The sequence below is a fragment of the Bos indicus genome, chromosome 2, assembly GCF_029378745.1.
Source record: "Bos indicus isolate NIAB-ARS_2022 breed Sahiwal x Tharparkar chromosome 2, NIAB-ARS_B.indTharparkar_mat_pri_1.0, whole genome shotgun sequence".
Lineage (NCBI taxonomy): Eukaryota > Metazoa > Chordata > Mammalia > Artiodactyla > Bovidae > Bos > Bos indicus.
Window position 1 is genome coordinate 122,022,782 of NC_091761.1, and position 25,200 is coordinate 122,047,981.

At 41.7% G+C, this 25,200-nt stretch overlaps 1 protein-coding gene and 1 long non-coding RNA gene across 5 annotated transcripts in view; one reads left to right on the plus strand and one right to left on the minus strand.

Moving 5' to 3' along the window:
• Nucleotides 1–467: 467 nt before the first annotated feature.
• Nucleotides 468–25,200, minus strand: part of ZCCHC17 (zinc finger CCHC-type containing 17) — a 51,699-nt gene continuing 26,966 nt past the window's right edge. For 3 of the 4 annotated variants that reach the window (XM_019979475.2, XM_019979466.2, XM_019979483.2), the window contains 4 exons: nucleotides 23,886–23,977; nucleotides 16,074–16,174; nucleotides 13,954–14,099; nucleotides 468–1,378 (listed from right to left, as the gene is read on the minus strand). In XM_019979475.2, the coding sequence (XP_019835034.1) occupies nucleotides 1,217–1,378; nucleotides 13,954–14,099; nucleotides 16,074–16,174; nucleotides 23,886–23,977 (501 nt within the window). In that variant the 3' untranslated portion in view covers nucleotides 468–1,216. Of the gene's footprint in view, nucleotides 1,379–2,148; nucleotides 3,259–13,953; nucleotides 14,100–16,073; nucleotides 16,175–23,885; nucleotides 23,978–25,200 lie in introns of those variants that run through there. The other variant, XM_070774759.1, reaches the window with a different exon arrangement.
• LOC139178017 (uncharacterized) lies at nucleotides 3,254–25,112 on the plus strand. The gene is made up of 2 exons (XR_011562449.1): nucleotides 3,254–6,644; nucleotides 24,831–25,112. It is a non-coding gene; the product is annotated as an uncharacterized lncRNA (long non-coding RNA).

The window sequence follows — 25,200 nt, forward strand, 5'->3', positions numbered from 1 at the left end:
GCTAGTCCAACCTGGAATAATCACTCAGTGACAGGACTTCTGAACCATCACCCCTGGCCCACCCTGCACTGAATGCCAGGGGGTCTAGACAGCTGCTCTTCTCTGTGGAATGCTGTGGACTCTCTTCAGGCTTGTGCCAGTGGTGGTGGGAGAAAATGCCCACTGGCCAAGATGACTGCTGAGCTTCTGCACATGTGCCAGGCCATTACTCATGGGTACAAATTCTTACTGGTTCTCCAGTCAGCCCTGGGGGAGAGGTCATCCGATCATTACAGAAGTGAGGGCTTATAAGTGATCTCCTAAGAAGGCTGTGACCTGCTAGTGCCTCTGGCTCTGTACCTTAGCTGGGCCGCTCTCCAAGGTCTAAAGTGACATATTAAATGTTTTCCTGTCACCTAATGCAGCCTCAATGACTTTTAAGTCTGTAAGTTTACAGGAAGAGGGATTATACTAATAAGGACTCTCAGTAAGTTTAAAACCAGACACACTTCCATTTAGTACCAGGAATTTAAGCAGAAACCTGAAATGGAACCAATTGACTCACACTGTAGTAAATACAAAGTAAAGCAATGATTTCAGCTCGAGCTGTCTGGTTCAGTGGTCTGCGGGAATGTCACAAGCAAGCTAAGTCACTGCAAACAATGTTTTTCTGGCTGTGACCACTGGCTGTCACTTCTAACATAGCAGAATCATGTCGGGGGGATGGAGAAAGTGAGCACCACTTCTTACCGTGTTCTCCCTCATACTGCCAGTCTCCCTCTGCCCGTGTGCTGGATGTCACAGAGACCATCCACCAGTCAGGCCAGGGTAGGTAGGCCAATAGGCAGGGGCCAATCACTCTGTTCAACTACAGCCAGACTCACCCCCACAGCAGTTCCTGTGGCTCTATCCTGGACTCCTGTACGGGAATCTGGCTCTGGCAGTGGCAGCTGGAGAGGGTAATACGACCTCCCGCCGAATGAAGTTGGGTGAATGAATGGGAGAGCTGCAGGGGTCACTTGCAAAGGGCCCAAGAGTGATAAGGGAACAACTCATTCAGGCAGATGCTTTTGATACCTAACTTCCAGACTTGCCTGTGACACAAGGGGACGCCATCTCCCATGGGAGAGAAGAGGGTGGGAGGCCATATTCTTACTACTGAGTCTTTCTAGGAGCCAGGGCTTCAAAGCACAGGCTCCGGATTCCTTCTCTCAACCACCCTCTCTACGCTCCGTTCTCACTCCTTGTGCTTCTTCTTGTGCTTCTTCTTCTTTTTCTTCTTCTTTGCTGCCTTGCTGTCCTTTGACGTGTGTCTTGCCCTCTTGCCTGTATCACTCTCAGAGTCTGAGCTGTCGGAGTCAGATGACTTCCTGTCTCTATGTTTCTTTTTCTTCTTTTCCTGAAAAAAAAAAAAAATTTAAGAACTCAACATTATATGTGTGTATTTGCTTTAAAAAAACATGGCATGTAATCATTAGGGGATAACAATAAATTAGAAAACATTCATAATAAAATCTTTAAGTACTAACAAGAAAAAGTGCTCAAAACAAATAGAAAAGGATCAAGTCATAATGCAGTGTGTATTCTAAGTTCCAAGGTATATAACATATATACATACCATGTGTAATATACATTTACATATATAAATTATAATATTTTGCACAGTAAATTATAATACACATATTTAACATACTTGAATATACTTAAAATCACAGAAAACAGTGAAAACGACACAAACAGGCAACAAGGGTTAGCTCAGGAATGAACTGAATACAGGGAAGCTGGGGCCCTTCACTGTCCTTTTTCATTTTTTTAAAATAAGCATTTACTACTTTCATTTTTAAAAAGCACAAGATATTAATGCTGAAAGTCAAGTCCTTAGAGATCACCTGGTCTCTCAAGAGACAGTACCTCACACGTCCGAGAATAAGAGAATAATAGATTGAGAACTCCTGACTCCCAGGCTGGTTTCTATCAGACCCAGCTGCCTGGGGAAATAACAGGCATCAATTAATAAGGCCCTACCTGCTGCCCTTGAATATTTATCATCTCTAACTTTCACAACCAACCTTACAAGAGTAAACTGATACAGAACTTTCTCAACACTCCAGACCCACCCCACCGTGCTGCCAAACTAACAGCACAAATGCACACAAAGAATGAGACAGACCTGTGGGCTTCTGTAGGGTACTCAGAGCAATTGTTAAGCACTGCATGAACCTTTTCCTTGGACTGCACATGTGCATGTTGCCTTGGTAAGGTTTCTAAGAGATTATGGGAGGAAAAAAGAGAGTAGACGAGGACAAGGCTGCTGCTCCTCCCATAGGCTTCCAGTCAGCATTCCGAGAGCTGTTAAGTCTGCCTGACAGACCAGGTCTTGGGAGCGGGCTGTGAGAAAACAGTGGACCAAACACAGAACCAGGTGTTACACCCAGACTTGAATTCTGGCTTTGCCACTTATATTACTCTCATGTAACCTTGGGCAAGTCATTTTACCTCAGGGTGGCCTAGTCTCTTCAAACGTAAAACAGAGATAAGACCGGCACCTATGTCACACGCCATGATGAAGATTTAAAGAGACAGCGTCTGTGGCTGGAGAAGCTGATCACTTGCCCCTGATCACACAGGTAGGGTTGGGATATGCATTTAGATCATTTGACTGGAAATCTGAATTTTTCTCTGTAGCACATGGCCCCTGTTCCTGAACAGTGATGGGAGGCCTCATGGTAAATGGTGGTCAGAACAAGAATTTTGGAACAAGATGGAATTAGGCTCAGATTTCAACTCTGCCACTTACTATGTGACTTAGAACAAGACTTAACTTTTTTGAACTTAAGTTTTCTTTTCAGTAAACTACAAATAATAAATACCCACTTCAAAAGATGCTATGAGGATTAAACATAGTAAGAACTGTCATTAACTATAGTGCCTGATACACAGTAAGTACTCAGTGATAGCCAGAAATATCATACTATTAGAGAATTCCCAGGATGTTCGGACAGTCTGGCCAAGTATCTACAGCAGATAAGCCAAAGTTCTAAGAGAAAATTAAACCAAAATTCTTTCTTGGAGTCTCCAGTGGAGCAGAAAGAGGGGAAGCTTGCCAGGCCCATGTTACCAAGCTGTAGGAACCATGGCTGGGAGAAGCTGAGAGTCGGCAGATCCATGATTTGGCTTATGGTGTTGCAATCTCCTGGATGGCAAGATCACGGACACCAATCACAGGCTATATGGGTTTGGCAGCCTTGTCCGTTTTTGCCCCTCAGGTAGGACAGAGTCCTGAAAAAGTAAATAAGCAAGTGCAGAGTCTGGCACCAACTCCCCCAAGCCTGGCCCACCCTGGATAAATAAATGAGAAAGGAGAGTAACAATACTACTTTACAACCAAATAGCACTTTAGTTTATCTAGCTTTCCACATCTCATATTTAGTAATATTAATCTGGTAAGGTCAAAATTCAGGAATTATTATTGCCATTTTACAGAGGTGAAAACAACTGAAAGAAGTGAATTAAGCTACACCAAAGACAAGAACAGGGCTTCCCTGGTAACTCAGCTGGTAAAGAATCTGCCTGCAGTGCAGGAGACTCTGGTTCAATTCTGGGTCAGGAAGATTCCCTAGAGAAGGGATAGCCTACTCACTCCAGTATTCTTGGGCTTCCCTGGTAGCTCAGACAGTAAAGAATCTGCCTGCAATGCTGGAGACCTGGGTTTGATCTCTGGGTTGGAAAGATCCCCTGGAGGAGGGCATCGCAACTCACTCCAGTATTCTTGCCTGGAGAATCCCCATGGATGGAGGAGTCTGGCAAGCTGCAGTCTATGGGGTCGCAAAGAGTCGGACATGACTGAGCGACTAAGCACAGCACACACAGCAAAGACAAGAACATTAAACTTTCTAATCCAGAGTTTGGCATTATTTGTACTTTGCTTTCTCTCAATGATGAATGCTCAAAAGGAGGACAGAGAAGAACAAATCACTAGAGAACCCTGGCATGACTCTAGCTAGCAAGCAGGACTCAAGAAAATGGTCTTCTAGACCTCAGTCTTGACATAGAGGCTCTTTTGCACCCTGAACAAAGAAAATCTTGTCCTCCAGCAGGTTGGCACCATTTTCATTGTGTGTCTATAATCTTGAGCTGGAGAACAAAAATTACTTCATATGTTGTAGTTCAAGAGGAAAGTTGGGAGTTGGGGTAGAGGCGAAGATGGAAAGTCAGAGGTAAAACTAGCTTCTGGTTCCTCAACTGCATTCAATGGGAAAGAGGAGCATAAGGTAAAGGGTAGTGAACCAGGGGTGTGAGCTCATGGCAGACAGGCCAGAAGGACAGGGGAAGAAGCCACTCCTCAAAACCACTCTCTCGGAAAAGCACATACCCTGTGCTAAACAGTTAGTCCAGCCACATTCTCTATAGTTCTGAAGAAGGATAGCAGTAAACTAGTGTGAGATAAAAACAAAAACTGAGAAAGGGGAAATAACAGCAGTTAACACTTTCTGAGTACCTAGTTTTCTAGATATTGGGCTGGGCACTTAGCACACATACCTCATGACCTTCACAACAAACCTATTAAGTGGGTATAATCATCTCTATATTTTCAGGAAAGAAAATTATAACTTCAGAAAGGTTTATTGAGATACAGTGCCTTGCCCAGTGGTAGAACCTGGATTCAACTCAGACTGGGCCCCAAATCAGATGTTCTTCACATGGGCTTCCCAGATGACTCAGTGGTAAAAAATCTGCCTACCAACGCAGGAGATGTTGGAGACATCTCGATCCCTGGATTGGGAGGATCCCCTGGAGGAGGAAATGGCAACCCACTCCAGTATTCTTAGCTGGAGAATCCCATGGACAGAAGAGCCTAGGATGCTACAGACCATGGGGTTGCAAAGAGTCAGACACAACTGAGCAAATGAGATGTTTTTTATATCTCCGTGTATATTAAAGGTGGAGAAGGCAATGGCACCCCACTCCAGTACTCTTGCCTGGAAAATCCCATGCATGGAGGACTCTGGTGGGCTGCAGTCCATGGGGTTGCTAAGAGTCGGATACGACTGAGTGACTTCACTTTCACTTTTCACTTTGATGCATTGGAGAAGGAAATGGCAACCCACTCCAGTGTTCTTGCCTGGAGAATCCCAGGGACGGGGGCGCCTGGTGGGCTGCTGTCTATGGGGTCGCTAAGAGTCGGACAGGACTGAGCGACTTCACTTTCACTTTTCACTTTCTTGCACTGGAGAAGGAAATGGCAACCCACTCCAGTGTTCTTGCCTGGAGAATCCCAGGGACGGGGGAGCCTGGTGAGCTGCCGTCTATGGGGTCGCAGAGTCGGACACGACTGAAGTGACTTAGCAGTAGCAGTATATTAAAGGCAGCACCTAAATTAGCATTTTTTAACCCAAAGGCACTGATTGGCCAGAAATCAAGCAAGCAAGCATATATTCTTTTTTATTCTTTTCTCTTTTTGGTTGCACTGGGTCTTTGTTTCTGCACCCAGGCTTTCTCGAGTTGCAATAAACAGGATCTGCTCTTTGTTGCGGTGCGCAGGCTTCTCATTGTGGTGGCTTCTCCTGCTGCCAAGCACAGGCTTGAGTAGTTGCAGCACAGAGCCTCGTTAGTTGTGGTCTGTGGGCCCCAGAGTGTGTGGGCTCCAGCAGCTGCAGCTTGCAGGCTCTAGAGCGCAGGCTCGGTAGTTGTGGCACCTTGGCTTAGCTGCCCACAGCATGTGGAAACTTCTCGGACCAGGGATCAAACCTATGTCCCCTGCACTGGCAGGCAGATTCCTATTCACTGTGCCACCAGGGAAGTCTTTTTCTATTTATTCTTAAGAACCACTCTTGAGAAAGCACTGGTTATTTATTCTCTTATTCTTGAGAAATGATTGATTCTCAAGAGAAAATCTGATTCTCAAACTGATTCTCCAGGGTGAATTTCTGTACAGTAGGATGGAAGGTGATTCCTGGTTAGAATTTGCCTATAAGACCCAATTTATCAAAGCTTGTAAAGGGTAAGACTGGAAGGAAAAGGTTTATTAATCAACTCACAAATATTTACTGAACTTTACTACCTACAAAGCATTTTAGAAAGCCATAGTTACATGAAATGTTGCTTAGGAGATAAGAACACACAGATTTTTAATATAATTCAGACAAACAGAGTACCTGCTAAAGCCATAGTAGCAGATGCAAAGTAAACACATTTAGTAGCTCAGTAGTAGTGACTGGCGCCATTCCTCCAAACCTAAGCTAACCTCGTCAAACAAGGGAAAGAATAACTAACTCCCTATAACCATACAGTACACTCATTCAACAAATATTTGTTGAGTACCTTCTATAAGCCAGGAATATCTACTAATTTGTCTCTTGTAATACTTGAATGACGTTAGAAATCAGGGATCAGAAGCCTTCAAGGTACACACTAATCAAGGAGAAACACTAATTAAGATACTAGGCAGTCCATGGAAGTGATGTAAGAAAAGTACAAGCAACATACCACAGACACATAAGGGAAAGAAATCAATTATATCTGAGGAATCTGGAATGGTCTCATGAAGGATAGGTAATGCGTTGTACTTCTAAAAGATGAATATGGCTTTGGCAGGTGGAGTATGGTGGTAATGCTGATGGAAGAAGGGAAGTGAGGGTCTTCCAGACAGAGGGAAGACAGATAAGGTAAATGCTTGAAAGCTCCCATGTGGCTTATTTACCATGTACTGGGTCCCATCACTTCTTTCTTACTCAAAGGCATCAGTCCAAGAATTGTCCCCTCTTTTCTGCATCAAATTTTCCTTCTTTAGTGGCTCATTCCCAGCAGTAAACAAATGTGCTCTTATAGTTCCCATTAAAGAACAAAACAAAACCCTCCTAAGCAATTTTAACCAGGTTAAAATTGTTAAGCTGGTTAACACCACTCTACTGAAACCAGTCTTGTCAAAGTTACCAATGATCTCCACACGGCCAAATTCATGGTTAATCCTTAGGCCTCATTTACTTGATCGATCAGCTGCATTTGACACAGTCTATCATGTATGGATGTGAGAGCTGGACTGTGAAGAAGGCTGAGCACCGAAGAATTGATGCTTTTGAACTGTGGTGTTGGAGAAGACTCTTGAGAGTCCCTTGGACTGCAAGGAGATCCAACCAGTCCATTCTGAAGGAGATCAGCCCTGGGATTTCTTTGGAAGGAATGATGCTGAAACTGAAACTCCAATACTTTGGCCACCTCATGCGAAGAGTTGACTCATTGGAAAAGACCCTGATGCTGGGAGGGATTGGGGGCAGGAGGAGAAGGGGACGACAGAGGATGAGATGGCTGGATGGCATCACTGACTCGATGGACGTGGGTCTGAGTGAACTCCGGGAAGTTGGTGATGGACTGGGAGGCCTGGTGTGCTGTGATTCATGGGGTTGCAAAGAGTCGGACACGACTGAGCAACTGATCTGATCTGATCTGATTTTCCATAAAATACACTCCTCACTTAACTTCCGCCACATTCTCTCACTCTCCACCAACTTCCCTAGCTGTTCTTTTTCAGACTCCCTTGCTCCATAACCTCTAAAAATTGAAACACTCTGGGGCTCAAGTCCTCAAACCTGTTCTCTTCCCTATATTTACTCTCCAGGCAATCTCATATATGAACTCAAATACCATCTATCTATAGATGGCTCCCAAATTTATATCTCACCTGAGCCTTTCCTTTGACCTCCAAAACTACACATCTAACTGCTCACTCTACACATCCATGTGTGTACCTGATAGGCTTCTATGCCTTACCCCTCCCAAACCTACTCTCCTGCCCCTCCAGTTTTCTCTCCCATTTTCACTGATGACAACTCAAACTAAACCCAACTGCTCTCCATTCCCAAACCTACTTCTGCATTCCTTCTCTTAGCTCAGTTAACCCAAAACCTTGCAGTCATCTTCAATTGTTCTCTTCCTTATCTTACATCTGATCACTCAACAAATTCTGTCAGCTCTGCCTTCAAAATATATCCACACTTCAACTCCCTTCTCACCACCTCCACTACTTCTACTTCTAGTAGAAGCCTCCATCATCTCTCATGTTTCCATCATCATTTCCATACAGTAGCCAGAATAATTCACTTAAAAGAGAAGTCAGATCATGTCATGCTGCTGCTGCTAAGTCACTTCAGTCGTGTCCGACTCTTAGCGACCCCATAGACAGCAGCCCACCAGACTCCCCCGTCCCTGGGATTCTCCAGGCAAGAACACTGGAGTGGGTTGCCGTGTCCTTCTCCAATGCATGAAAGTGAAAGTGAAGTCACTCAGTCGTGTCCAACTCTTAGCGACCCCATGGACTGCAGTGCACCAGGCTCCTCCTTCCATGGGATTTTCCAGGCAAGAGTACTGGAGTGGGGTGCCATTGCCTTCTCCAAGATCATGTCATCCCTCTACTCAAAACCCCTAATGACAACCATCTCATTCTAAGTGAAAGTTGAGGTCCTCATATTCTCATATAAGGCCCTGGTTTCCTTTAATTCATTCACTTCCTATACTGGCCTCCTTGCTGTTCCTTAAAAAGGCCAAGTTCATTCCCAATACCTAGCTATCATACCTGTTGAAGGGCTCACTCACCACTTCTCTGAGTAGCTTGCTTTCTCACTTCCTTCAAAGATCAACTCAAATGATGCTTTCTGAGAAAAGCCTCATGCGAAGAATGGGAAGTCTAGAATGGGAAGTCTAGAATGGGAAGTCCTGTCTAGAATGGGAAGTCACCTATTTCCTTACCCCATTCTACCATTCCCTATCTCTCATAACCAAATTAATTTTATCCATAGCACCTATCGGGCTTCCCTGGTGGCTCAGACAGCAAAGAACCTGCCTGCAGTGCTAGAGACTCAAGTTTGATCCCTGGGTTGGGAAGATCTCCTGGATAAAGGACTAGCTACCCACTCCAGTATTCTGCCTGGAGAATCCCATGGTCAGAGGAGCCTGGCGGGATACAGTCTATGAGGTCGCAAAGAGTCAAACACAACTGAGCAGATTAACACACAACACACAGGACTTATCAGTACTTGAAATGTTAGTATTTACTTACTAAGTTCATTGTCTGTAACCCTCATTAGAAAGAAAGTGCCATGAATTTTACCTGTTTGGTCACTACTGTACCTGCAATGACTAGAACAGAGCTTGGCATATAATAGAAATTCTTTTAATGAATGAGGTTGGAGTAGAGTATGTGACAGAAGGGACTGGTAAAGAGATGATATTGTGATGTTGGACAAATCATGAAAAGTCTTAAAGGAACTCAGACTTTTCCATAGAAAAAGGGGAATCATAGAAGGCTTTTGAGTGGACTACACTGGATGACCCTCTGTGCTCCAGCAGATCGGGCCCAGGACTGGCAACCTCTCTCGAAGGTAGGCACCAGAAATTCTCTGGATAATAGAACAGAGCCAGCACTGCAGCCAAGGGATGGCTTTCTATTTCTGTTTTCTATATATAGTACAGCAGAGAGTAATTATAGTAGCCGAATCAAAAGATGAAAATTATATTCTGGATCAAATATAGCTAAACTTCACTATAATAAGCGGGCAGCCAACCCCAAGGTAGATGCTTCCTCATAATAGAGCCTGATTTAGAAAGACCCATGATGGTATATGATAAGTGAAAGAGGCTAGCAAAGCACAGACCACAGGTTCATGGAAAGAGTATCCAGGGCTTCACTGTAAAAGCCTCTATACCTATTTTACTAGCCTCTTCATGGCCCATTTCCATTTGCAACACAGAGGTTCCTCTTGTTCTAATTACGGCCAAAAAAATAACTTGCAATCTTCAGACACTGGGATGAAAACTGTCATGAATAGGTATAGCACTGAATTAAACCAATGCATACTAGATTTTTGTACAAGGCTTCCCCGGTGGTCTAGTGGTTAAGACTCAGCACTTTCACTACAGAGGGCACCGGTTTGATTCCCGGTCGGTTAACTAAGATCCCACATGGCATGCAGAGTGCCCCCAAAAAGGAAAAGGAAAAAAATTAAGATATTTTATAAATTTTAAATACTAAACAAATGTATGGCATAAAAGATAATGAAGGGATTAACGACAAGGTGCGAAGACAATGGTGCTAGCTGCTTTCTTGGTAGAAACAATGGGCACCAAGGGGGGAGATTTTACCGTGTCAATTCCCTTAGAAGCACTTTTTAATCAAAGAGGACTCATGAGTCAGAAGTTCATATACACAAAGGCACTTTAAAAGGTAGTAGGTATGATGACTGTTACTGCCACCGTTCATCAGACTATTTCTCTACTAAGTGAAGAGCAACGGAAGGTTGGATAATGGGTTGACTAAGCAGGTCATAAAGAGCCTCATACCTAGCAGATCCTTAATAATTATTTTGGAGAACTAAAATACACATCTCAAAGCAGCTTTAGAAACAAAGCAATAACTAATTGTACCAGCTGTATTAAGCAACACAAAAACACCCAAAGACCCACAGCAGTGAGAAAACCACAGAACCATTTTAGGAATCTGACAAACACCATTTAAACTCTAAAAGGTTAAAAGAGAATGAAAAAAATCCCTGCAACATATAAATAGAATTCAGTTTAAAATCAAGCTCTACTAAAGAAGTAAAATTATCTGTCTATAGATATAATCTTTATGTAAAAGATCTTTAAAGAGTCCACAAAAAACTATTAGAACTAATCGATGAATTCAGAAAAGTTGCAGGATACAAAATCAACATACAAGAATCAGTTTCATTTCTATACACTAACAACTAGCAATCTGAAAAGGAATTAAGAAAACAATTCCATTTATAATAGGATCAAAAAGAATAAAATACTTAGGAATAAACTTAGCCAGGGAGGCAAAAATAGTAATAATTCTACATTAGTAATAATTCTACAATAATGAAAACTACAAAGCAATGCAGAAAGAAATTATTCCCTGGCAAACAGAAGGCGAAAAAGTAGCAGTGATAGATTTGATTTTCTTGGGCTCCAAAATCACTATGGACAGTGACTGCAGCCATGAAATTAAAAGATACTTGCTCCTTGGAAAGAAAGCTATGACAAACCTAGACAGCAGAAATTAAAAAGCAGAGACATCACTTTGGCAACAAAGGTCTGTAGGTCTGCAGAGTCAAAGCTATGGTTTTTCCAGTTGTCATGTATGGATGTGAGAGTTGGACCATAAAGGCTGAGTACTGAAGAATTGATGTTTTCAAACTGTGGTGCTGGAGAAAACTCCTGAGAGTCCCTTGGACAGCAATGAGATCAAACCATTCAATTCTAAAGGAAATCAACCCTGAATATTCGTTTTAAGGACTGACGCTGAAGCTGAAGCTCCAATACTTTGGCTACCTAATGCAAAGAGCTGACTCACTGGAAAAGATCAGGATGCTGGGGAAGACTGAAGGCAAAAGGAGAAGCGGATGACAGAGGATGAGATGACAGATAAGATATAACATCACCAACTCAATGGACATGAATTTGAGCAAAGTCCAAGAGATAATGAAAGACAAGAAAGTCTGGCGTGCTGCAGTCCATGGGGTTGCAAAGAGTTGGACAAGATTTAGCCACTGAACAACAACAGTTACAGAAGAGAAGAGAGAAATACAACAGCCACAGCCTCAGAGCAGTCCACATTCAGAGTTAAAGCAGAGGGCAAAAGAGAGTCAAGCAGTGAGATAAGGGTTTTTTGTTTTTTTTTTCCCCAAAAAAATCAGATGTCCAGACCCAGGCCCTGTGAACTTGGTACTCAAGAGGTAGAAGGGAAACATGTATTTTAAAAATCTCCATGGGCTGGGACTTCCCTGGTGGTACAGTGGACAAGAATCTGCCTGCCATGCAGGGGACTCGGGTTCGATTCCTGGTCTGGGAAGATTCCACATGCCACAGGCAACTAAGGCCCATGCGCCACAAATATTGAGCCTGTGCTCTAGGGCCCACGAGCCACAACTAATGAGCCCCTGTGCCACAACTACTGAAGCCCACACACCTAGAGCCTATGCTCAGCAACAGGAGAAGCCTGCACACTGCAAATCAAGAGTAGCCCCACTCACTGCAACTAGAGAAAACCTGCATGCAGCAAGGAAGACCCAGGGAAACCAAATATTTAAAAAAAATTTTTTTTTTTAAATCTCCTTGGGCTAGTTCACAGTCTGAATATAAGTGAGAGAGGTAAGGAGCAAAAAATACACAGTAGTAGTGGGAGGGGGAAGAAGGAAGAGAATTGAGATATTATAAGGCACCACAGACAGGACTTGGTGACTGACTATGTACAGGATAGAAAGGAGAAAAAAATTAATTGCACATTGTTTCTTTCTTGGAGACTGGAAGGTTATTGCTGTCATTAAAACTAGAAATACAAGCAACAAGGGTTTTAGTGGTTGTGTTTTTATGGGGCTTGGGGTAGGAGTGTGTGTATAGGGAGGAGGGCCAAAGAAGAACTCATGATAGTCGTGACAGTTAACATTAATTAAAAACTTATCAGTGCTTTATATCTAATTTGAGAAGCTGGGCATCACTCTGCAAGGAGCACATTTATCAAAGATCCACAACAATCCTACTTTGTCAGTTACTGATGTTAGCAAATAGCACAGAAAGGTCTTATACTATGTCTGACTGGCTCCAAGCCAGAGTTTGAGGTACCACTGGGATATTACTTAGTGATGTCAAAGTTGTCAGGGCAGCTGAAGTCTTAGAAGGGATGTGATCACCCAGGGAAAGAATATACAGATTGATAAATTATCACCCATATATTGGGCTAATTCTTAATAATGGTACAATGGGCCTTTTTCCTTGTCCAAAAAATGAAGAAAATACTTAAATTTTTAAATAACGCCCACTGAGGGCAAGGACTTTATCAGAGTTTTTATGTTCCTAGGTTTGCAATGCCTGGAACAAAATGACCACTTAATAAAAGTTTGCTAAAGCTTTAAAACAAAACAAAACCAAAGAAAACTCCAAAACTTAATAACTGGCCACAACTAAAAAAACACTACACTATATGAGAACAACTATTTCTGACCTAATTATAGCATAGTTGTGTTTTTTTTTCTTCCCATTTCCTCTCTGTGCTGTATGCTACAAATGCACTGGGTTTTTTTCTGCACTACAGTAATGTCTGTTTTATGAATTGTATAGACGGAAGATACAACGCAGTGAGACAGGCACTCTTATGCACTGCTGGGTGCAAAATAAGTACTTTTTAGAAAGACAATTTGATAAGATGTATAGAGAGTCTTAAAGCCCTTATTCAGCAATCTTACTTAGGAATTTATCTAAAGAAAGGAATAACAGACTTGGCCAAAGACTAGGCTGAAGTATTCAAAAATATCCCACAAAAAATACAATTAAATGAACCATCATTTAGCCATAGGGTAGAGTATCGTATGGTGCTCTTTAATCAAGTTTTTAAGAATACTTAGGGCTTCCCTGGTGGCTCAGATGGTAAAGAACCTGCCTGCAATGCAGGAGACCTGGGTTTGATCCCTAGGTTGGGATGATCCCCTGGAGAAGGGAATGACTACCACTCCAGTATTCTTGCCTGGAGAATCCCATGGACAGAGGAGCCAGGCAGGCTACAGTCCATGGGGTTACAAAAAGTCGGACACGGCTGAGCAACTAACACGCACAAGAACACTTTAGGTTACTAGAAAATGCTTTTGATAAATATGAAAAAAGTAGGATACAAACTATACCTAGCAAGATGATGATTGTGCGTTTATGTGTAAACACATATATATATGTGAAAATCATATATATATACGTGATATGATATACAAATCATATCATATATATATACAATTACATAGAGCATTATATATTTATCTATGTATATATTTACCTAGAAAAATATAGGAATATTAAGAGTCTCACTGGGTGGAAAGATTACAAGAGATCCTAACATTCTTTACATATCTCAGTATTTCTAAAATTTCCGCAAAAAGTATATTTTTATTTTAAAACTCAAAAAAATATGATAAATAAAAGCAAGATAGCACTCACCTTCTTTCTTTTTCTAGAAGAATTTCTCGTGGTGTCAGGCTTTTCAAACTCTGCTGACTTTGCCTCTTCTTTCTCCTCTTCCTCGTCAGGTATCAGAGAATACTTGGTCCCACCTGGTTGCATGAAACAATCCTTTGCAAAGTGGCCTGCAGAACAAAAGTAGAAAAAGTAGGGAGGGAAGAAGCGATCTCTCCCCTTAGCAGGTGGATCTTCCCCAGAAGCTCCTGAAGGGCTGGCTGGTTCAGGAGGTACTACTAAGTTCATTCACAGCAGCTACTGCATTCAGAGCAGCTTGACGGCATTGCTCACTCAACCAGAGCTAGACAGGCAGCTGGTCCTAGAGCTGTGGGAAACACTGGCACTGCTTTGGAAATGGCAAAGAATGTGAGGGTATAGGCTTGTGCTGCCCTCATTTGCAACTGGGTTGAGTAATTTTTAAAGGTCTTATTGTTGTTGTTTAGCTGCTAAGTCATGTCTGATTCTTTTGCAACCATAGCTATGGACTGTAGCCCGCCAGGCTCCTCTGTCTGTGGGATTTCCTATATAAGAATACTAGAATCGGTTGCCATCTCCTTCTCCAGGGGATCTTCCCAACCCAGGGATTGAACCCACGTACTCTGCATTGGTTTTAAAGGTCTATCTGGAACTTATTTCTGACAATGAAAGGCTGCTCCAGAGAGCAGAATATTTACCAGAGGGAGCCAAGTGGCAGGCAAAGAAGCCCTAAAGGAAGATAGCTCTTAGGCAGCAGGCAAGAACACAGCACTCAAATTCAAGCTAACACATAGAGAGACAGCAAAGTCACCTAGGGGCAGTCAACATTCACAGTCTGTCAGGTCCGGCAAGGCCTGAGAGATCATCAAATCCAACACTGCATTTGCAGAAGATATGAAGGCCCAGAGTAAAGAAGTACCTCAAGGTCACACAGACAGCAGAACTAAAACTTACCCTGGGTCTCATGTCTCCCTGCCCTGTGCTCTTTCTGTTGCACCCAAACCAACCACTTTTGGCCTGCCTGGGCCAAACTCCATCTTTCATTATTCTTTTCTGCCTCATGTAACACCTGGTGGAAACAAGTTGAAGGTAAGAGAACCTCACTCTCCCTGCGCCTACATTACTATTAAGGGGCCCTTTAACAGACGCTACACAGCTGGTTTTATGTGAGCTTTTTGTAGGCCCTGCCTTAGGGGCACAAAGAATTTGATGAGATCATCAAAAAGCTATGTGTAAACTATAAGACTTTGCAACTCAAGAGTCCAGAAGCTGAATAGTGCCTGGAAGGAGAATACAGCATAAAGTTTTCCAAATATCTGGAACAATCCCACAATATCTGTAAGGAAGTATTTGTTCTCTCAATTTCATTTTTCCCTTCCTCCCTCTACATTAATGATAAATCAGGACTTAAACCCCACAACCTCAACCAGGACACAAATCTGCTACCACTTGTAGAAAAGTCAAGAGAGCAAAGTAGATGAAAGGCTAGGGAGACCTGGTGACAAATTGAGGTCACTCTGAAAATGAGAAGATGGCAATCCCTCTCATTATAGTTCCAACAAGGGAAGTCAGGCTGAAAGGGCTCTTTAATATTTGAGTAGGACTGGAGGAAACTTGAGGAAACAAAGCTAAAAGGAAGTGACTAGACTATTCTTTACTATGAAAAAAATATTGTATTCAGAACTCAGAAGTTAGAGAGAGAAAGGTAAAATAAGCAAGAAAGGATTGACTTGGATCCTTAAGGAATATATTTCCAAGTCACTTAGTTTTTGCAACCAAACAATAATGGTCCTTAGAGATGAAATTTAGATTGTTAATAATCCAACACTCTTACCCCTCCTGTCATAGTACATGGGGGCCCTGCCCAGGGAGGCATCGCCTGCGAGGGAGGGGAGTAGTGGTGGTAGTGTAGTACCCGGCAGGGCCAGCATTCAGAAAAGGAAACAGAAAAAGCAACAAGTCATGAACTCCGATGTGAGTCTAGTAGGAGCAGCAGATAAGCAGGTGAGGCCAACACTTGGCTAAAACCCAGGGTGATCTAAAGGCACACTAGGTGGCCTCCCTCATCCTGTAAAGGGTTCATCCACAAGGAGAATAAAATTGAAAGGGCAGAGGCTTCACCTTACCTTTACAGCCACACTTCTTGCAGGTGGTGTTCAGGACAGCCTCGAGGGTGATCTTCTGCCCAGTGTAATCCTGGAAGGACCGCCTCCGCCTCTCTTCTTGCCTGTAATGAAATGATACTGACTGTTGGCCCTCTTAAGAGATGTGGCCACAGATATTACTAGCTAATACTCTATGTTGGTTTTTTGTTTTGTTTTTGGCGGGTAGAAGGGAGAAAGGAAAAGCACTGGGCCTAAGGAGATAGGCAGTGAAAGCAACAACATGAACTAGACAGTTTTTTCATTCAGGACAAGGCTCTGAATTAATTACTATGAATAAGACTAGATTTCATCTTACTCGTGCACAGGGGATAAAGATACAATTACTCACCTTGCTAGGTCCCCTGCAACCCTTACAAGGTCACTCCCGGTGACCATCAAAGATTTCTTAAAAAATCAAGTCCAAATTTCTTATGCTGGTATTCAAGGCCTCTCATAGGCTGTCTCTAACCTACTTTTCTGGCCTCACCTTTACTTGTACAATATGCTCTAGCCAAACCACACTATTTTACCTTCCCCAGATGGTTCACTGCTTTTGCTTAGGCCCCTCCCTCTTCCTGAAATGCTTTGTTTCCCCTCTTTACTCCCACCTCACCGCCTAACTACACCCAAACATTTCAAGGCTCCGCTCAGTTATTGCTCCTCCTATCAAACTCTCCTCCCTAAGTCCCTCAGCCAGAATTAATCTCTTTGTTCATAGTCCCATAACACTTTTAAAAAATTCTAAATATATGATCAAATAATAAAATACACACAGAAAAGTACTCACAAGTATACAGCTTGACTGATTTTTTACAATTTGAAATATCCACATAATCATTCCTCAGAGAAACAGAACATCACCAACACCACAGAAGCCGCTCTAGCCACTGTGCCTCCTCCAAGAACAACCACTATTCTAGTTCCTAACAGAACAGACTAGTTTTACATATTTTTCTAAGTTATATCAAGAGAATCAGAGCAAGGACCCTTCTGTATCTGGCTCCTTTCACTGCTTTGTGAGATCCATCTAAGTGTTGTGTGTGGCTGTGGATCATTCATTCTCATTGCTGTAAAGCATTTTTCCGTTGATGAATATTTGAGTGATTTCTACTATCAGAGTGCTTCTGCGAACTTTCTAGCACATGTCTTTTGGTGAACTTGTATATGTACGTGCATTTCTTTTGGGAAATGCCTAATTCCAGGTAGGACTGTAACTACTGAGTTACAGGGCATCTGTCTCAGTAGACACTGCCATACAGTGTGTTTACCAATTGCACTGCTACCAGCAGAGCCGAAGTGCCCCAGCTGTCTCAGCTTTTACTACCTTTACTATAATACACAGGACCTACACAGAGTTTTCTTAGACAATGTTTAACTGAAGAGTATCATCCCTGATCACTCTTCCTTTCAGACTCAAACTGCATCCTATATACACTTCAATCCTAGCACATATCACACCACATAGTTATTTCTTTCTAGATCCAGGCCTGTTTAAAAATATCTTGTCTTTGGTTCCCTGGCACCTCAGCCCAGGGCTTGGCAAGCAACACATCAATGGATGCTTGCTGAAATTTCTTTGTTCTTTATCCAAAATATTTTTCTTTACCTTAATGTCTTTAACTTTGAACTCTGACTTCACCTAGGCTTTTCCAACTGTTCACTAGCGGGTCTCTCCAGAGTCCAGCAAAAGTAGAGAAATATTGTGCAAAAAGAGCCACATTACCCAAAGCAATGCAGGTTAATCAAAGCAGAACAAAGCTACTCACTTCACAGATTATAGTCAAGTTTTATGGGCTATGTGGGCTCAAGAAAGGAAACAAAGAGGATCAAGATACACCATATTCTATCCCATTCATTCTTCAAAGTTCAGCTCAAATATCGCATCTTCTATAAAATGCTCCCTGTTACCACAGGCAAAGTTACTACTCACTTTATTTTACCAATTTGTTTATATTTTGCCTCACCCTTTATTCCACAACCTGATGCAAAAAGCCAACTCATGGGAAAAGACCCTGATGCTGGGAAAGATGGAAGGCAAAAGAAGGGAGCTGCAGAGGATGAGATGGTTAGATAGCATCACCAACTCAATGGACATGAATTTGAGCAAACTCTGGGAGATAGTGAAGGACAGGGAAGCCTAGAGTGCTGTAGTCCATGGGGTCACAAAGAGTTGGACACAACTTAGCAACTAAACAACAACCTTATCACAACCAGGACTTGAAAAGTAAAGTCTATGTTAAATTCTTTTCCATATCTGAGCAGACAGCACACCATCTAGCATACTGTTGTCAAAAAAAAAAAGCAAAGATGTAAAGTTATAAATATGTCTGTACTGCTGACTACGTCTGACTTTGTGTCTATGGCTAATGAGCACTTCAAATGTGGTTTGTGATTGAGGAATTAGATGGTAAACTTTATTTACTTTCAGATAATTCACATTTAAATCACCTATGTGACTAGTGGCTTCCCAGCTGGGACAGACCACACAAGCATATGGTTTAAGTTCTAAAGTCTGTTCATATCCCTAGCTTGTGCCCTAGAAGAATCTTACTCAAATGATAGAAGGTCAGCTGTCTGGTATGGGTCACAGGAGAGGGTCCATTCAAAGAGTGAAGCTTGAGGAACAAACTCCAAGGTGAGGAGCGTGAAGAAGTAAATAGTGAGTTACTTACCTAGGATATAAAGTTTCAATTAAGGAAGATGAGTAAGTTCTAGCGATCTAATGCACAGCACTGTACCTATAGTCAACAATACTGTATTATACACTTAAATATTTGTTAAGAGGGTAGATCTCATGTTAAATGTTCTCGCTGCAATAAAATTAAATTTAAGAAAACAAGGCAGGTTCTTGGGGACATAACTTGAACAGTCACAAAAACTCCATTGCTTTCAGATGTCATTTGTAGAGCTCAGTTTCAAGTGGCTGTGAGTTGCAGCCTAAGCAAACCCTCATTATAATCAATTCCAATCCTCTGTGGATTCAAACACACCATAAGCCAAATCATACGTCCCACCTAACACTCAATTCAACAAATATGGCACTCACTCTCTTTCTGTCCTTATTGCCATCAAGGCTTAGGCTTCAGTACATTTCACTTAAACAGTAATAATTCATTTACTGGTCTCCAGCACACATAGTTGGATTAATCTTTCATTTTTAAGTTTAACTAATAAGAAGCAAACACTAGTACTAATGATGTGAGGAGTATAGTAAAGTGATAGGACATGGTAGATATATATATATATATATTTGTAAACGGATAATTACAGTGTGGTCATACATAAACTCTCTTTCTAAAGACTATACTATGCTGGTTAAACCCAACTGGAAACTGTATTTAGCCCTTTTCCATTTGCAGATTCACTTATTAGATGACCTTGTTAATATTCAATACTTTGGGGCCTGAGGGAATGAAATATAAGACCACTAGATTTTGATGGAGAATGAAAGGTAGTTGTCAAGCTGTGGGCAGCTGGAGACAACATGAAGATATTGAGCCTAAAGGGTAAAGCCAGAGAATGGGGTACCTGGAGAGTCTCTCCCACTCAAAGGCTTTAAAAACATTCATATTCTTTGACTGATATGCAAAGCTGCCCACAATCTGACTCCAAACTATCTTTCAAGCCCTACATTCTTGTACCTAAGCATACCCTCTTCTTTCCTTAAACAAGACTCTTGAATGTGCCACATGCTTTCCTGCCTCATGCCTTTCCTCAAACTGTTCCTTCTGCCTGGAATACTTTCCTCTGCTGCCTGACAAAATCTTACCTAGTCTTCAAGACTTAGCTCAACTGTCCCCTCTTCTTTGACCATCAAGGCCTGATATCAACTCTTCCTCTTCAGGATGTTTCCTAGAATCCTTCCTTTAAACCACTCTTTTAATATTTATTACATGTTGCCTTGTATCAGGAGAAGGCAATGGCACCCCACTCCAGTACTCTTGTCTGGAAAATCCCATGGACGGAGGAGCCTGGAAGGCTGCAGTCCATGGGGTCGCTGAGGGTCGGACATGACTGAGCGACTTCACTTTCACTTTTCACTTTCATGCATTGGAGAAGGAAATGGCAACCCACTCCAGTGTTCTTGCCTAGAGAATCCCAGGGACGGGGGAGCCTGGTGGGCTGCCGTCTATGGGGTCGCACAGAGTCGGACACGACTGAAGCGACTTAGCAGTAGCAGCAGCAGCCTTGTATCAAAGTTATTTGCATAATTACTTCATTACACTAGGCAGTAAGGTCCTTAGACAGAAACCTTGGTATTGCCATTGTACTTCAAATAGAATAGGAGCCCAATAAATATTTGTCAAATAATAAGTAAATGGATACACTAACTAAACAACTACTAAACATCAAGCATTATGTGAGACAAGAAAGATAAGATGTGGCCTCTGCCTCATGGCTTTTATATATTTTTCAAAAGAAAGAGTGTGGGGGACTTCCCAGGTAGTCCAGCGGTTAAGACCCCATGCTTTCACGGCAGGAGGCATGAGTTCGATTCCTGGTCAGGGAACTAAGATCCCTGCATGGCATGCAGAATGGCCAAAAAATAAAAAACAAAAGAAAAGGTATGATAATCTCAGATACTAGAGGAAAAATGAAGAAATATTTTAAAACAACAACTACATGTAGTTGTTATATGTTAAATTTCTACTATAGATTAGACAATAAGCTGAAAGTGAAAGTCTCTCACTCATATCTGACTCTTTGTGACCCTATGGACTATACAGTCCATGGAATTCTCCAGGCCAAAATACTAGAGTGGGCAGCCTTTCCGTTCCCTTCTAAGTTAAGGTTCTTTCTAAACAAAATTTCATTTAAACCATACCATCATTTCTATTACACCAAGATGTAGGTGCCAGTCACTTGGTACAGTGAAGATATACCTTCACTGAGGTTCAGAGAGGCTAGGTAACCTCTTCAGGGTCATGCAGAACTAGGGCTCTTCCTGATTCAAGTCTAACTCTAAAACCTGTCATCATTCCACTACACCATGCTTCTTTCCTAGATGCAGACTATAAATAGTTTACAACAAAAGTTACTGTTCAGCCACTTGGTCATTACTAGAAATAGCCCATACATAGAAACATGTACAACATAAAACCAAGGGGTCCCTTCCTTCCAATTTTATTCCCTCGTTGTAAGAAACAGATGCAGCTCTTTTATCTTGTTTTGTATTTTTACCCTTATAAGAGTGGCTTTAGGAAATTTCACTGCTTTTTAATGTGTCTGTATAGACAGGATTCTTTGGAGCAGAAGTAATTTATTACAATGCAATCACACTAACATTTCTGGGCTCAGAATTATAAAAAATTTCAAATGTAAAGTATTTGTCAATAATTAGCCCTACCAAAAAACAAAAAAATCAGCCCTACAAACCTGTCAACATTTACAGACTAAACTACAATAATATGAAAAACTCCGTAAGTCACATGCAACACCTGGAAGCATCATGTGGGGAAAACAATATTAGTTTTAACACCAGAGAGACCTGGATTCAACCCACCATAACTTGTTACACAATCCCCGGCAAGTTATTACCAAGTATCAAGCTAGAAACTAAGAAAATAAAGTAAAATGGAAATAACACCCACTTTGCAGGTTGTTATAAGAATTAGACACATTAATGTGCATGAATCACCTTGCATAAGTCTGACATATAATATGTATTCAATAAATATTACTTCCCGTCCTTCATATTCAAAATTATTTTTTTTCAGAAGGGCTTCCAAACACTGCATTGCCAGACCCCACTCAAACAACACTTTTTTTTCCTTATTTAAAAAAATTAAATAACATGATGGCCACTAAGAGCACCAAATTAGCATGAAATAAACAATGTGATATTTTATGTAAGAAGCAACAAAATAATGTCATGGTTAACCTGAGGATAAACATATGATTTTAGTTGGCTTTCTGAAACACTGAAAACAGTTCATAAACCCCTCAGCCTCCTTCAAGGGATATTAAGGATCTAGGAACCCCTAATTAGAAACCACTTGTGAAGTGAAAGTCCCTCAGTCGTGTCCAACTCTTTGCGACCCCATAGGCTATATAGTCCACGGAATTCTCCAGGCCAGAATACTGGAGTGGGTAGCCTTTCCCTTCTCCAAGGGATCTTCCCAATCCAGGGATCAAACCCAGGTCTCCCGCACTGCAGGCAGACTCTTTTATTAGCTGAGCCACAGGGAAGCCCAAGAATAGTGGAGTGGGTAGCCTATCCCTTTTCCAGCGGATCTTCCCAACCCAGGAATCAAACTGGGGTCTCCTGCATTGCAGGCGGACTCTTTACCAATTGAGCTATCAGGGAAGCCCTAGAAATCACTGCTGCTGCTGCTGCTGCTAAATCGCTTCAGTCGTGTCCGACTCTGTGCGACCCCATAGACGGCAGCCCACCAGGCTTCTCCGTCCCTGGGATTCTCCAGGCAAGAACACTGGAGTGGGTTGCCATTTCCTTCTCCAATGCATGAAGTAAAAAGTGAAAGTGAAGTCGCTCAGTCATGTCCGACTCTTAGCAACCCCATGGACTGCCGTGCACCAGGCTCCTCCATCCATGGGATTTTCCAGGCAAGAGTACTGGAGTGGGCTGCCATTGCCTTCTCCGGCACACCCTAGTTTTACTGAGCTTCACAGATCCTGTGTTTTCTACAATTTGAAGGCAACTCTGAATTGAGCAAGTCTACTGGCATTATTTTTCCAACTGTATTTGCTCACTTCATGTCTCAGTATCAAATAAGGTAATTTGGCAGTGTTTCAAACTTTTTTATCACCATTATTATTTCATTTGTTATAGTGATCTCTGATGCTACTATTATCATCATTTCAGCACTTTTTAGTAATAAAATATTTTTTAATTAAGGTATATATATTGCTTTTTAGACACTGATATTGCACACTTAATAGACTACAGTATACTTTTGTATGCACTGGGAAATCAAAAAATTCATGTGACTCACTTTATTAAGGCATTTGCTTTATGTGGCGGTCTGGAACTGAAACCACAGGATCTCAGAGCTATGCTTGTATTCAAGAAAGATTCTGAGACAGCAAATTCTGTGTATCACCAGACAGTATCCTACACAGAAAATCTTCTATTCCTAAATGAAAAGTCAGAAGAGCTAGTGAAAGTAAGGTGTTGTGTTCAGGACACAGCACATCCCAAGATGCAGGAGTCTAAAACCCCACTGGAGTTGTCCCTTGTACGTGGTCTCTGCCTTTTTTCAGTCCCAGAGCTAGGGGAAAGGCAATTAACAAGTACCTCATGATGAATGCTTTTTGGCTAACTGGTTAAAGGGCAGAAGCAGAAAAAGAATAAGGGGAAGGAAACTTCTATGCTAGGAGCTGCAGAAAAAGAATAAGGGAAGGAAACTTCTATGCTAGGAGCTGCATGCTTGCATTTCATCTTAGTGTTTGCTACAACACTTTCTGGGCTTCCTTGGTGGCTCAGATGGTAAAGAAGTTGCCATCAATGCAGGAGACCTGGGTTCGATCCCTGGGTCAGGAAGATACGCTGGAGAAGGGAATGGCTACCTAACCCCAGTATTCTTGCCTGGAAAATCCCATGGACAGAGAAGCCTGGTGGGCTATAGTCCATGGGATCACAAAGAGTCAGACACGACTAAATAACTAAGCACACACACACACACACACATAACACTTTCTACCTCTAAAAACCAAAGAGCACATAATTTATTAATATCACAGTCTACAAACAGTGGAGTTTAAAGGTGGGCCTGATTCACTATATCATTCTGTGGTTTTAAAAGTTATTTTAACCTTTCTAAACCTTTTACCTACTCAATGATAACGTTGTTGGGATCAAGGTCCTTTCCAGTCCCTTGGTTGACAACCTTCATGGAGAGGGATACTTTTATCCTATCATTTTTCATCTGAAAAACACAAAAGGAAAATTGGCAAAAGCTCAAAGTACATCATTTGGACTGCTGGTCTAAAATTATCTAAGAATTGGATGTTTTTATCATGTATTTAACACTGAATTCCTCTAACGGTCAACATTTTGGGTACTAACAAGCATAACAGGCAAATTCTATGGCAAGGCATTTCAGGAAATGGTTTTCTTATCATTCTTGACCCTCCTTAGGGGAAAGACAAAAATAATTGCTCAGAAATCCGGGGCCTGTGGAAGTAACCAGGCAAAAAATTAAAGCTATTTTTTTTAATATAGTTCAGTGTAATAATCGGTTCAGAGATCCATGAGCATAGAATGGATTTCAGAACATTCCAGTGGACTAGATCTCCTTTTGGACTTTGTCTAAAAGCTTCTTAAACATGAAGTCAACTAACAGTGTCTTTAAATGTGAAGACAGTCGTTAGCCACATTGGTCTTCTTTTGCTTCCATCAGCACTTGAAGGCCTCTACAATTTGCGGTCTTTATCAGCTACTCTCTTTGCCTGCAATATGCTTTTCTCAACTTTTCACATGACTGGCTCCTTTTCCTTTGGGTCTCAGATCATATACAACCACCACCCCTTCAAAAGTCTGTTTTGTTTTATCTAAATCAACCTCCACATCGTTTGACCCTACTATATAGCACTTACTGTAACCTGTAGTTATTTTTAATTATTTTAGTTTGCTTACTTATTTATCTCCTCTTGTATAGAATATATATTCTACACAAGTTCCATCACCACTGAAGTCAGTTATATCTGATTTACTAACTCTTGCATCCCTCAGACCTAGTATATATTAGGCACTCAAACATTGTTGAATGTCTCTTTCAGGACTGTCTCCTCTGCCATCCTCTGGGAGAAGAGCAGGTCTCAGTGTGCATGCACATCACTCCGGTGGTCTGAAGAGACCCCCAGACCCTCAAGTGAGCTGCTGTTAACAGGGTCCTCCAGCATTTTCTCACTCTTCCTCACATAGCCTGGTGTCAGGTATTACGAAAAATGTAAACTCTATGTATGTTTAAAAATGTATGTAAACTCTATGTTCTTTTTTGTTTTGGTCCAAATTGAAGTGTATTTTGAAGTTTTCTACTAAAGACAGGCTCATAGATTTAAGTTTTCTTCTCTCTTTTTGGTTCTTTTTTTTTTTTTTTTCCTCCACATCCATCATTTGGATGAACTACAGGGAGGGAAGTCTTATAAA